General features: G+C 40.3%; 1 protein-coding gene across 1 annotated transcript; it reads left to right on the top strand.

Moving 5' to 3' along the window:
* The first annotated feature begins 957 nt into the window (after nucleotides 1-957).
* On the top strand, nucleotides 958-13,395 carry LOC149018369 (uncharacterized). Its single transcript, XM_089152652.1, has 7 exons — nucleotides 958-1,075; nucleotides 1,205-1,406; nucleotides 8,049-8,288; nucleotides 9,053-9,164; nucleotides 9,253-9,427; nucleotides 12,466-12,700; nucleotides 12,805-13,395. Exons 2-7 carry the CDS (start codon nucleotides 1,223-1,225, stop codon nucleotides 13,092-13,094), a joined length of 1,236 nt encoding a protein of 411 aa, XP_089008778.1. The 5' UTR covers nucleotides 958-1,075; nucleotides 1,205-1,222; the 3' UTR covers nucleotides 13,095-13,395.
* The last annotated feature ends 1,263 nt before the right edge of the window (nucleotides 13,396-14,658 follow it).

The following is a 14,658-nucleotide window of genomic DNA, read 5'->3' as shown; positions in this document are numbered from 1 at the left end:
CTGGTTCCTAATCATGCTTTCTTTATGGCTATTAACCACACCACAGATCTAAAATTTGCAGCTTCCAGAAGAACATAGTTGAACGTCTATCTACTCAAAGAATTCCCAACTCAACCAGAACTCTATAAAGTTATAATCTTCCTTCTCTCAACAACAATAACTAAATTGTAAACACTTAAAACAGAGAGTTCAACTTCAACCTTACCTGAACCCAGTTCTTCTTTCCGGAGTAAAATGAAGTCTATAGCCGCTACAATTTCACTAGTTTTTCTATGCCTTTTATCGACAAACGTCACCGGCCACCGAATCTTGTATGATCGGAACAACAATAACTCGCCCGTAGCGCCTTCGCCTCATCCAAACGAAGCCAAGAATCCATGGGATTCATTCCATAACTTCACCGGACGTCGAAAAGGTGATCATGTCGACGGCAAGCAATACCTTCACGAATTCGGTTACATGTTTGCATCTTCCAATTCTTCTTCCAATTTCACAAACAAATTCGGCGACAGCCTCGAATCTGCAATCAAAGATTTGGCAGCAAGATTTGACAGCAGCAAGTTTTCCGTCGCTGCCGATGCATGGTTTTGGGTAGGACGAAGAAGGCGTTAATGGAGGAGGCGGCGGCGGGTGAAGCAGAGGAGATCCAAGTGAGGAGAGAGAATAGATAGGGTAAGGGCAATTTTGGAATTAAAGAAAAATGAACAGTGGGTTAATGGTTTTACTAACAGAATGGACTAGTGTGTTTAATGAATGGGGTGTATGTGTTTTTAAAACATAAAATTGGGTGTCAGTGTTTTAAAGCCTTCATTTGGGAGTGTTAGTGCAATTTGCTCTAATAATTTAATATAAAGCACTTTTGTAGAGGAAGTTAAAAAAAAAAATAGATGAGATGGGTAAAAAGACGGTGATATCCTCGTGTGTACACATTTTTGTTCGCAGGCGAAATTATATACGTTCGGCACTTCGGCGTGCTTGATAAACCGGAAGACTCGAGACTTTTACGAACGCGATTCTTTTCTGGAAAACTCGTCTTGACCGTTTCTTCCTTTGGTTTTCGTTCTCCGATCTCAAGGTAGGAATCCCTTCCTCTTGGTAACTTTTGTTTTGTTTCAATGGAGAATCGAATTATGGTTTGGAAATTTGAATTCTGTTTCTGTTAACGAGGGTTTTTCTTGCATTCTGGTTTTGGGTTTATGATCAGTGGGTGATTTGAGAAGAGATGTGGGCAGCTTCTTGCCTTGCTTCGTGCTGCGCAGCTTGCGCCTGCGAGGCATGCCGATCAGTCGTGTCCGGGATTAGCCGACGCTCCGCTCGGCTTGCTTATTGTGGTCTCTTCGCTTTATCCTTAATTGTCTCATGGATTCTCCGAGAGGTTGCCGCTCCTCTAATGGAGAAGATTCCATGTAAGTCTCTAATTTTTTTTTTGGTTCACTTGTTCTTGAATTGTAATTCTTCTTCATCGACCTTGAATAGAAAATGTAGCAGAATTTGCCACGGAGATGAGCTTACTGTGTTTGACAATGACCAGAAGAGCAAAAGAATATTAAGTTCTTTTTTTTTCTGGGTTGGAGGAGAGGGGAAGGGTGTCGTTGGGTGGTTTAATTGAAACGAGTACCTGGTAAATTGTTAACTGACAATCTTTCCAGCCTCGGAAAATTTTAATAGTAACCATGCTAATTAAATGGGAGAGGATTGTTCTAGTGCCATCTTTTATCATTGAGTTGTGTGCTCGCGTGAACCGATTAGCTGCTTTGGGCCTTCCAATATTGTTGGTGTTCTGTTTTGCGAGTGTGTGCTTATAGATCGAACAGGTTTTGTTTTGAATTAGGGTGGGACTCTTCTGGTACCCTTTGGGGTTTTCGGGATAGTTATCATAGGATATCTTGTGTTGTTGGTTGGTTTGGTCCTGTGGGCTTGTGCTGGGGCTCTTTGGACTCTTTAGTGATCCACTCTCTGATTTTATGCTCTTGAAAATCTTCCGGGTGTTGCATTAGCCGTGGGTTGGGGGTGTTCTATCTTTTCGGTCGTTGGGGTGAGGAGCATCCTACAGACTGTAAAGATTGTGAGAACTCCTCTTTTTGTACTTTGATGACTTGTGAAGTGGTGGAAAGCAGGTAGTGGAATGTACAGAAGTTCTATAGATTTTATCCTTGCACTTCAAACTTTCTCCGTTTGGGCCATAAGTATGTTGGCTAATTCAATGATGGTGCTTATAGTTGGTTTTGGTGCACCTTGTGATGTAACCCCCCAAATTGAGGGCCATTTATAGGATCACTCAATTGAATTCAGCAGTACAAATTAGGAGTCCACAAACCCTGTGGTTATGGTGTGGGGGCTGTTTTGAATGATCTAGGGTTTGGGGTAGGGTAGGCTGTTCTGGTAGGGCTCAAAGCCAAGTTTTTTGAAGACTAAATCTGATTTTTATATTTTTCAAATTCAAATTCAGACTTCAGGGTTTTTGGGAATTTAGGGAATAGTTTTCTAATTGTAGGATTTTTAGGGGGTGGCTAGGGTCTGGGTGTGAAATTCTCCAGTTCGCCCCCTGGTGAACCCAACAAACTGGAAATTTTCGCTGATATTTTGGCCAAAATTTTGGCCAGTTTCGGCCAGATTTGGGGTATTTTAGGTCATTATGGGCCCAAATTTGGTGTCTAGCGTAATTTGATGCCAATAAACATAATGAAACTTAACAAATTTGAATTATTTCTTATAAATTCTTCCATGCAAATTCTCCTCCCTAGTCACATTTGGCATGTTACCTTATTAGGCCTGAATAATTGGGACATAATTAGAAAGATTGTTCATTGACCTTGAAGATTCCACTAAATCCTTTCATAATTTAAATTGTTTCCTCTTTACCACATTTGGCACGTTGCCTTTTGAGGCCTAAATCATTGGGATATAATTGATAAGATTGCCCTTTGATTTTGAAGATTTTGCTACAAAATGTCTTCTTAATTTGAATTGTTTCCATAAATTGTTCCATGTAGATTCACCTCCCTAACCACATTTGGCACATTGTCTTTTAAGGCTTGAATCAATGGGACATAATTGGTTATTGTTCATTGACCTTGAAGATTCAGCTATAGAATCGCAAGAGAAAACCCCTAAAAATCACAAGAAATTGCCAAAATATGGCATGAAATTGAGATATCGGTGATGTATTGGTCGATTTGGTGATTTTTGGCGAGATTTAGCCGATAATTGGTCAGTTTCGGTTTCGGTCAAAGCAAAAGTTTGCCAATTGGTGAACTATATTTCGTGCAAATTTTGCCGAAATGTTTTACCTTGGCGAGGGTTAAGATTAGGTTTGAAGATAGAGGAGGGGTAGAGGATGATGAATCCAAAAGGGTGAAGGGTTTGAGAGATCTAGGTGATACGAGGTTAGACTTACTAGGGTTGAAATGCAGAAAATTAGGGTTTCAGTGTGCAGTTGGGGGTGAGGATTGGGGTTGAAATCCTGAGTACGGGAAGGGAATAATGAGTCCTAACGGAGGTGTGCATTGGGGAGGGGATTTTGAGTCATGGAAAATAGGGGTTGGGGAAGAAACTAAGGCTGCAGCAGGCTAGGGGAGGGGGAAGGGAGAGCTCTGGAAGGGGGAAGGATAGGGGCAGGGGTGGGGAAGAGTACTTATTTGTTGGTGGAGAGGGAAATTGAGGAATTGCAAAAAAATAACAAAGCACCAATCAGCCGCAGTCTTCCTCCTTGGAAACCATGACTCCCATCAATGCAACTTCAACCAATGTTTATTCAATAATTCAAAAATTGGCTTTTTACAACTGTGGTGCAAGGATTCCTACTAGGACTCAAACTGGAAAACAAACCAAACTAGGATTTCTACTTTACTTATGACTTTCACTCTACTAAGGACTAACACTTATCTCAACCTAGGATGATTCAAATTACACAGCGAGAGTAGAACTAGTCTCTTAGTAGAATTTGGACTCCAATTAAAGGAGTCATCCTCTTAAGTGGGACTCCTAACCAAACTAGGACTCTTTCACAACTTGATGGAAACTATAAGTCAAATACCAAAATGAAAATAGAGTTGGACTCCCACATAATACTGAATCCAGCTAACACTAATTGTTTAGTACTGCCCAAATTACTTGCTTACCCTTTACTTGGTGTGTTTTTCCTTCATTGTTGTAGGGTGTTGGGCAGCAACCCTAGGCCCTGTTTTGGCCCTTGGTCTTCTACTGGGATGGCCCTCCGTCCGGTTCATATCAGCTTGGTTAGTTGGTTGTGGATATAAATATTTACCTAGGTCTTGTGTTCTTATTCTTGTCTTGCCTGGCGTCCGTTCTTATTATACTCTTGGTCCGGGAAACTGTTGATTCTTCTTTCCTGGATCTTGCTTGGTAGTGTCGGTTTTTCCTTTTTCATGTTCTATCATCTTGATGTGAACCAAAATTCTAGGGTTTAGCTTGTTGGGATGTTGCCCTAGGTTTGGGCTCACTCCAGGATCCTCTCTCAAGGAACCAGCAGTCTTATTGGAGATATCTTAGGGAAATTAGGGTTGAAGGTTTCGGTCAGGCTTAAGCACAAAAGGAAGGGGTTTGAAGCATGCAACCTTGCTGTATTTTCAGTTTCGCCTGGAATAAGGCCAGTTGGTTTAGGGTTTTAAGCTGTAGGTGTCTTGAATTTCGCTGCTGCCTGCTTATTCCAGATCTGTTGGTTGGGTTTGCGGTTTTTCTGTTGGGCTTGGGAAGGGGCTGTTGTTGCTATTTTATAATTTCAGTTTATGACTAGTAGTTTTGGTCTCTGGTTGTTTGGGTGGTTTGGGTCCTGGGATTTGGGATTCTTGGTTGGGGTTGAGTGCGGAGAGGGGATGGTGGCTAATCCTAGGAGGGTAAGGCTTAGAGTTGGGTGTTGAGTTGTGTGTTTTATGGTGGTTTCTGCAATTAGGTTTTCTGTTGCCTGTTGCTGCGTTGGGGGATGGAAAGAGGGAGAAAGGATCGGAGGGGCTGTACTTTGGGTTTGGGTTGGGAGGGTGGGGGATGACTGGGGGGGGTTGGGTGCCCGGCTTGAAGGGGCTGGGGATGTCTCTGGGGGGGGTGGGCCTCGGTGGCTGGCTGGGCGGGGGCCTCTTTTTGTTGGTGTGATGGTGTGTGATGTTCCTGGTCAGGCCCCTGTTGGGCCCAACCCAGCCCAACAAAGCTTCAAGCTGGCCGAATATCCCTTTTTTTTCCCCCTTCGGCCGTCCTTTCCTTCCGTTCCCTTTTCCTTCGTGCCCCCCGGGGCTTTCGGTTGCTCCCCTAATTTCGCTATTTGCCGTCGTTGTATTCCAATCTTTTTCGATATTTCTTTCCCTTTTGCTTTCTTTGCTTTCTTGCGATCTTCGGTCTGGCATCTTACCAATTTTGTCCTGATTCGACTCAAAGGCTGTGCCAAATGTGGTTCGGGAGATCTCTAGATTTTCTGGAAATAATTCAATTGGCAACATTTTGTAGAAAAATCTTCAATATTAATGAGCAATCTTATTACTTATATCATGTGTTCGCCCAGGCACGTCCTGTGGTTGGGAAGGTATATACATGATTTTGGACACATTTATTATGATTTCGAATGTCTTCAGGTCATACAGATCATCTTTCCAATTATGTCCAAATGATTTAGGCCTTAGAACGTAACATGTTAAAAGTGGCTACGAATGATTATTTATATGGAAGAATTTATAGGTTATCATTCAAATTTACTAAGTATTGTCATTAAATTAGGGTAGATACCAAATTTAGGCCCAAAATGACCAAAAATACCCCTCGAAATGGGGGGTTCGATATCTGCCGATATTTGGGCAAAATCTTGCCGAAATATGTGGCGAACCGGCGATATGGAACGAAATGTTTGAGGCTGAATATGGGTCTTGATAGAATCTCATGAGTCAGTAGTTTAAGATTTACAGTTCATTTCACTCAAGGTTGAGTTGTTAGGATAGGGTTCCTTAATTTTAGGAACCTTATCTTAAAAGTAGTTCTATTCTAGTTTGATTTAAAATTCATTTGTTGAGTAAAAAATAAGTATCTATAAGAGATTCCTATATAAGGGCTCAAATCTCACAGTAATTTGATTCCTTTTTTTAGCGTTGAGAGAGTCTAGTTTGAGTTGTAATTGGATTTCATCTATAAGGAGATCCCAGTTTGAGTCGAAGTCTTTAATTTTAGGCTATAATTAGCCTCTTTCTGCATTGTAATTCTTAGTTTTGAGTTGATGAAAATTATGACTTGAAGAAAGACTTGAGAGAAGTTGGGGGATCCCTCTGGGAGGGTGACCTGTGGCTGGGTTAAGCTAGTGTTTTCTGCAATTTTCAAGTTTTTCTTCTAACTTCCAGCATTCAAACAACAGAGGCAGCTTTATACAAGTTTCCAAGTAGGTTACAGCACCTTCCCGTTAGCTCACGCAACCCTAAAAACCCCCCAAACCCCAGCGCATCTAGTCCCTGCCCCTTCTCCTTCGTTCCCCAGCAGGACCTAGCCCTTCCACAAACCCTAGAATCTGTTTCTCTCCTTCCTTCTTGTCCACGGCTCCACTTCCTACTCCCACTAGGAAACGTTCAACCCAGTCTTGTTTGAACCCCATTTACCCTCATCAGAACCACATAACTTATAGATCTAGCCCTAACATTGTTAACCCAAAACTGCTCTGTTTCTGAACTTCTTAAAAATCTGCAATTCATCTTTTTCATGGAGCAGAATCTGCCGAATGGAAGAAAGTGAGGAAAATCCTAAACACCATACTTCAGCCTCTACATCTCTGAATGTGTTTCTGAACTGCAGGTGAGTAGCATTAGAGTTCTGATCTGCAGGGTAGCCACCCATTCCCTAACCTTGAACCCTAGCTGAATCCCATTCAACCTAGGATTTGAAATTTCAAGTTTGAATTCTGAATCTTGTCCAATTTCATGTATGTATTAACATTCCCAGCAGCTTATTGGCATCTAAAGTCCTAGCCAAAACACCACAAAAATCCTAATAGATTGCTAGTTCTACTTTAGAAGATCCTGGATATCCAACACTAAACCCATGTTGCATCATGTAGTTGTTGAATTACTGCTGGAGCTTGAAGAATAATGCTGGAAATTGAAGAAGGTCTTGTAATGCCACCGTGGCCCTCCCAAGAAGACCACGACTTTGATTTCCTCCAAACTCAGATCTTATTTAGTTCAACTTGTCCAATTACAGAAAATGGAGGCTGTTTTTATAGCCTCTGAAAAGAAATCATAAAAGGACTCGAAATTGGAAAACCAATAAGAACTCTAATTGGCTAACCAATTCTAACTCAAGCAATTCAATTCAAATTCTAAGAGTAGTTATGGAGTCCTAATAAAAAGTAGAATCAAAATGGACTCAAAATTAGGGGACCCAACACAACTGGGAATGACACCTAGTCAAGGACTCTTCAATAATTTATAAAATATGGACTCAATAAGAAAAGAAAAATAGATCACAACAAATTGGACTCAATGGGACCCAGATCTAGACTCCACGGAATTTAGAAAAATCACCAAAATACCCCTTGTTCGAATTAGGGGTGCCGAGGGTTTGGGGAAGTAACCCTAGGCCCTGTGGAACCCCTGGAAACAGTTACATCACATCTTCCATGGTAGCAGATTGTGACTTCCTTGATTTCACGACTGTTATCATTTTTTCACTTGTCCACAGACCATCAGTCAAGTTCTGTTACGGATATGGTGTGTCATTTGTTTTGATGAGCCAATCACATTTATTTAATTTAAATTGGGGATTTTGGGGGAAAAATGCTTAATGCATGTGTTCAGCAAAGCTGCGGTACATATTGTTCAGCAACAGTTCAATATATATTGTTCAGATTTGTGACTGTTCTCAATACAGTCTATTACAAATGTGCATCTCAGTGTAGATTTGCCTGAAGTTAAAAGGTAGAACTCATGTGCATAATTGAGCAGGGCATTGTACCATTTCATTTCCTGTACCTAAGCTTAGTTAGACAACTAGAAATTATCCTGAATATCCAAGTTCGTAATTCATAAGCTAATCGTATAATGATTGTCTGTGTCTCTGTGCAGGGATTAATCATTTCCAGAAAACTCCTGATAGAGAGTGGTTTGAGACAGATGCCGTGTTGCGTGTGAGCCTGGGAAATTTCCTTTTTTTCACCATCTTTGCCATTATGATGATTGGTGTCAAGAATCAGAAGGATCCTCGGGACCAATTGCACCATGGTGGATGGATGGTGAAGACTGTTAGCTGGTGTGTGTTAGTTATTTTAATGTTTTTCCTTCCAAATGGGGTCGTCAGCTTCTACGGTAAGAATTTTGCTTTTAACGTTTGCGATTAAGATAGTCGCTGACTTAGTGTTGGAATCCAGGCCAGCTTTTCAAATGGTATTTGACTGGAACCAGCATCCTGTCAGTTTGGGTGAAACGCCCAAAACCCATGGAGAAGTCAACTGAGCCCCTTTTCATTTCAGTTCTTTAACTCTACTAATGAATACCCATGTACATGAATTGGATTTGGGTTGACCTGTCAAGGAAGCTTTGGATTGGTAATCTGTAAATTACCTGGCCCACATTAGCTGGACTGCAACAATATGGTTAACCAATCCCTTTGACCGTTGTGTTTTTTCCTAAAGGTTATGTTCTAAACCAATTGTCAGTGGTTTATAAATCCAAACAGAAGGGGTGCTATCTGCCTAAAATTTACGGTTGGCTAGTTATATGATGTGTCTTGGGAATTTGAATGCTAACTAAATTGTGGACCAGTTTTCCCAGACGTTCATACTTGTAACCTTTTTCAATAGCTCTGTTTGACAGTAGGAAAATAGTTTGAAATAAAATTATAATTTGATAGGTGGTGCTGTGGGAAGATGTGGGGGTGGGGAGGTTTGCTCTGCCCACATATTTTAGTCAAGGTCCTTCTGTAAATGAGAAAGAAATGTACAGAGATATTGGAAAAAGGGCACATGTTGGAGAATACACCTTGAACTCCAACCCCCTCCTCTTCTCTTTCTTCTCTCTCCTTCTCATGTGATTATTTCTGCTTGATCTGATAGTTAAATATTGAAATGCAGAGACAATATCGAAATTTGGCTCTGGATTGTTTCTTCTTGTCCAAGTAGTTCTCTTATTGGATTTTGTTCATGGATGGAATGATAACTGGGTTAGGAAGGATGAGCAGTTCTGGTACTATTCTCTTCTTCTTATTCTTTTAACATCTCATTTTTATATTTTGGTTCTTTCTTGATTTTCATCTCATGCATAATGAATACAGGTACATTGCGTTATTTGTTGTCTCACTTGTATGTTACGTGGGAACATTCTCCTTCTCAGGCTTGCTCTTTCATTGGTTCACTCCATCTGGACATGATTGTGGACTCAACACTTTCTTTATAGTTTTCACTCTGATTCTTGTGTTCATATTTGCTATTGTTGCACTGCATCCTGCGGTAAGTGGTTTTATGTTGTTTAGATTGGATTGAACCATTTTTTTAAAGTTCTTAGGATGGAGTATGATGTCTACATGGGCACACGCGCACCCTCTCATTTATCCTATATACTTGCATGTGTACCGAGGATGTACATTCCTACAACATGCACAACAAAACATGGTGAGCTAGCTATTAGAAAATGAAACTGTTTGTAATGTATCCCTTCTTGGTGACCTTGATTGCTTGATAAGATTCACTTTTCTATTCATTGTTATTAACATGCGATCTTGATTTTAAATCTTTATTTTTTGGTGCAATCGGTTACATAGTAATTTTAGTATAATAGTACAAAATATGCCAACTTATGTTCTTTGATGGCATTATATTTTTTCCATTTAATTTTTTCTGAAATTTATATTTGGTACCAGTCAAATATTAATTTCCAAAAAATTCCACACAAAATTTAAACAATTATCCTAGACCTTTATGTTAACTTTCTTCATGCATGACTCTATTTGGGTCAGTTGGGTCTACTCCTACCTCAAATCTAACTCAATTTTTTATGGTGCCTAAGCTTGGGTAGTTTTGGAGGTGTTTATTTTGGAGGAAACTTCTTCTTCTGAGGCCTCTTGCTTTCTTTGCTATTTCGACTCAAATTTCTTCTAGCTCCTCTATCCCCTTCTGGGTCAGGGCGCAGGTCTATAACCCTTTTGGCTCCCGCATTGTGTATGAGTCTCACACCCTTAAGGCTGCCGCCCTCTCCATCTTCATTTTTTACTGCTCTTGTCTCCCCCTTCCCAATCTCATCCGAGTCTCACATAGGTTTGGACCTCTCCTCCCTCCCCCTTATCTCTTTGATATCCTTTACTGCACCATTTGGCTCCTTATTGATGAGGACATTAGTGGGCAGTTCCGAGTTTACTGGCGACGCCGACATAGAGATCATCCCACAACAACATCTATGTGGATGGACGATGAGTTCAGAGGTTATCGGATTGCTATGATCCTATGGTTCGATGGGAAGCATTGCTCATAGGTAATTTGTCATGTTATTTTCCTTAGTCTTAGTGGGTTGGGTAGTAGTTTGCTATTGAATTTTTTAATTTCATGTTTGAGTCTTTATAGGCTGGGCCTAAAGTCTATTTTTGCCAAATTTTGAATTATTTTGGGTTTGGGTCATATGTATTACTTAAGTTGGGGTTATTTTGGGAATTAAACATGTAAGGTTGGGAGGAATCAATTCTTTTATTTAAACCTTGTATGGAATTCGTTTTTAGCAGTAATAAAAAAATTAAAAAAAGAAGAAGAAGAAGAAGAAGATTATCTCTCTCTCTCTTTGCGCAGATCTCTCTAGCTTGGTTTCCTCTCTCTCTCGAGTAAGTCCTCACTTTACCTCCTTTCTCTCTTGCGTGATCAGACTCATCTCTTCTTCTTTTCTTCCCTGTCTAGGATAGTTGTTTTCTTCTTTCTTCTCTCTCTATCGATTCTCTCTATTCTTCTCAGATTTTCTTTTCTTTCTTCCTCTTCCCCTACGATTTTGTCCGTCAGAATTTTGTTCTTTCTCTGTGTACTTTTTTTTTCTTTGTTTCTTCTTTTCCTTTTCTCCTTCTCTTTTCTCTCTATTCATACAACAGTCTTGATGCATTTCTCCATCTTAACCCTATGCCCCTTCTTGGATTTCATCATTGTTTAAAAATATTTTCCTTCTATTATTTCTGTTCCTAGATGTTTTCTAACCCCTGTTTTGGCAGCTAGAACCAGCAGGTAACTTTATCTCTTCCTAAATATTTCTCATTAATTCTTTGGCAGTAGTTTTCTTTAAAACAAAACTTCCTAAGATTCCCTTTACATTGTTAATTGTTGAATTCTTTGTTAGAAATCTGATATTGGTTAGGACAGCTCTATTTTCTTGAAGTTTCTTAATACTCTTGCTTTCAATTTAGTTTTATGATGCTAAGATCCCCATCCCCTTGTTTCCGTATTAATTCTTGTTTAGTTGTGCTTATTAGTTAGGACTTATTATGTTTCTTTCTCTACTTTAGCTGTCTTATATGCATGATTAATCAGAATTCAAGTGCTACAATTCCTTTTATTTACTATCTGTCAAGAATAGGTGTTTCATTCTAAGAGTCTAGTAGCCCACTTTGTAGGTCCCCTAGTTTCTAGGGTTTCTTCTACATTACTTACCTCTTCCCAAACCCTCTCCACATTCTCTTCTCTAGAACCTTTCTCACCCCACCAATCAACATGTCCCTTGGGCCTGTTGGTCTGGTTCAAAGGTCACATCTCATGCCATTGCCTTACACTTTGGAGAGCCCTTAACCTTGGTCTTCCCAACCAAGATTTTCTCGTTAGACGCCACATCCCTGTTAACCCTAGTTGCATCCTTTGTTGAAGGAGTCATCCCTTAGGGGAAAGCCCTCACCTCCATTTTCCCGTGCTCTAACGTCCTTTGGTTTCGCTCGAGATTGGTCCTAGGTTCTGAAATTCTTCTCAAGTTCTATTATTCGTCATCGCATTGGCAAGATAGTTTTTTGAGCTACTATTATCCATCACTTGTGGTGTGCTTAACCTTAGGCAATGGACTTCCAACTCTAGGTTTTTGAACATGATTTGGAAAGCCATATACTTAGTTGTCTCCTCTAGACTTTAGTTAGTACCTCACCTGCTGTTGCGGGCGCCTCAAGGAATGGGCTTATTGTTGTTACCTGGCGTTTAGGCTCTTCTTCCAAACTCTTCCTTTAAAGCTGGTGTCCCTTCCTTTCTCCCCCCTCAAGGAATGGGCTTATTGTTGTTACCTGGCCTTTGGGCTCTTCTTCCAAACTCTTCCTTTAAAGCTGGTGCTCCCTTCCTTTCTCTGACTTTCTTCATCCAATCTAGAGTCAAATTAACATTTTACATTGAAGAGGGAAGCCATCCAGCATCTTACAGATTAAAGGGTTTAACTTGCAGTGTTTCCTGGCTGATGTATGTTTTCCATGTTTTCCTGTTGTTGAATCATAAGAGTTTGGCCGCGATGCTTTCCTATCTCAGTGTTTCATTGATCTTGCCGACAGGTTGGTGGCAGCATTTTGCCTGCTTCAATTATATCTCTGTACTGTACATACCTTTGCTACAGTGCACTTTCAAGTGAACCAAGGGACTACGAGTGCAATGGGCTTCACAGACATTCCAAAGCCGTTTCTACAGGGACACTCACATTGGGACTTCTCACAACAGTTCTCTCAGTTGTCTATTCTGCTGTTCGTGCTGGATCTTCTACAACTCTCCTTTCAGAATCAGATGATGCAGGTCATTGTTTGCAACTGATATGATTGAAAAAAAAACAGAGCCTTTTGTAGTTCCTTTATTCTCTAGCCATCTCTCACATTCTAGTGTCTTTTTGAAATAATCAGACAGCAAGCCTTTGCTTCCGATGAAAGAGACTGATGCTAAGGATGAGAAGAAGGATGAAGCTAGGCCAGTCACATATTCATATGCCTTCTTCCACATCATTTTTTCTCTGGCGAGCATGTATTCAGCAATGCTTCTAACAGGTTGGTCTACCTCAGTTGGGGAAAGTGGAAAGCTTGTGGATGTTGGGTGGCCATCCGTTTGGGTACGGATTGTAACAGGATGGGCCACTGCAGCTCTGTACATATGGTCTCTAGTTGCTCCTCTTCTGTTCCCAGAAAGAGAGTTCTAAAATGAACTACTGGTAGTCTGGTAGAGCATTATGCTACAGGTTTTTATGTTATGTTCTCGCCGTAAGTTTGTTTTAAGTTGTAATTATGTTTAGTGGCCTTGTTATCAACATCTCTTCAGTTTAATGCCCTGTATTGTAATGTCACTCTCCTCAAGTTATAAATACAGTAGGCCTCATACCAAAATAAATAAATAAAGTACGCCTGGCCATTCGAGATCGTGTCATAAATTCACAAAATGACACCAATATTTTAAAATCAGAGTTTTCGTTCTAAGCCGTAGCCCTACCCCTATTCTGACTGCTATTTTCTTCAGTAATCAACCTATTCCATCAGAATGGAAGACCCATGCTGAGGCTAATGGTAATAGCACAAAATCTACCTCAATGGATCAGTCATTGATGGAGAATTAGGTGGCCACTGTCTCTTATTTCTTGTATTTCCTAGACTTATTTGCTTTTGGTATTGTTTGTCTATTCTCCCTCTTGTTTGTGTGATATTACAAGTAGTTCCCTATTTCCTGTTAATGTTTGCCGGTTGTTGCTTATTGCACTGCTAACCTTTGATGACTTTTTTCTTTTGATCTATAGTGCTTTCTAGTATTAGATCCTTCACTGCTTTGTTTTTATATGTAATTCCTTGTCTCAATTTCTATAGTAGTTGTTATCAAATGTGTTGTATTGGTTTTGTGGTTCTGCTGCTCTAGTTGAACAAGTGGAGGTTTTGTTTGATTCCTGAAATATATGAGGGATGAATGGGAAGTTTAAATTAGCTAGGTTGGGGCCAACTCTGTAAAAAATATCAGCCAGACCTTTTGTTTAGAAAAAAGTTCACTGGGATTCTTCATACCAATCAGTCACTAGGGGAGGTACCTAGTTCTGGTGTCAAGGGTTTCAAGGGGGGTCTTTGGCTTCTCTCATTGGGGAATCATTCTTCCTCTAATTCTTTTCTCTTCATCCCCACCTTGTAGTTATAAATATTATCAACAACCTCAATTCAATTATCTTTGTCTTCATTTATGCCCCTCCCTAATATACATGTTGTTTGTATTTATAGAAATCACTCTATCAAGAACTAAACTCCCTCCATCATCCTTTTATTATTTGGGGGGATATAAATGAAATCATGACTCCCTTGGATAAATTGGGTGCTCCCTTTCGTCCCTCTCCTACACTCCTTGAGCTGTTGACCCTGTAGATGATTTCTTTCTTTGTGAACTAAAAGGGATGCTTCTAAATTCTCTTGGTCCAACCATGAAATACATCATAATGTAACCAAAGAGAATTTGGATAAAGTGTTGGCATCATTCGACACTCTGATGACTTTTCCTGATTTGAAGGTGTCGAAACTATCTGCTCTTGGTTTTAATCACACCCCCCCCCCCCCCCCCCCCCCACCTTTTCTAATTAAGATTGATGCTTTTGTGGTTATAGTAAGGAAACTTTTTCATTACCAATTGGCCTGGTATAGTCATCCCCACTTGGCGGCTGACGTTAAGTATAGTGTGGAGTAGTTGGCAGGGTGAATATTTACAAGTTTAATTGGCCACTCTGACTCGTTTTCTCA

The sequence above is a fragment of the Hakea prostrata genome, chromosome 4 (genome assembly GCF_041222555.1).
Source record: "Hakea prostrata isolate BN-2017 chromosome 4, UWA_Hpros_2, whole genome shotgun sequence".
Lineage (NCBI taxonomy): Eukaryota > Viridiplantae > Streptophyta > Magnoliopsida > Proteales > Proteaceae > Hakea > Hakea prostrata.
Note: the sequence above shows the minus strand (reverse complement) of the source record. Positions and strands in the feature narration are given on the sequence as shown.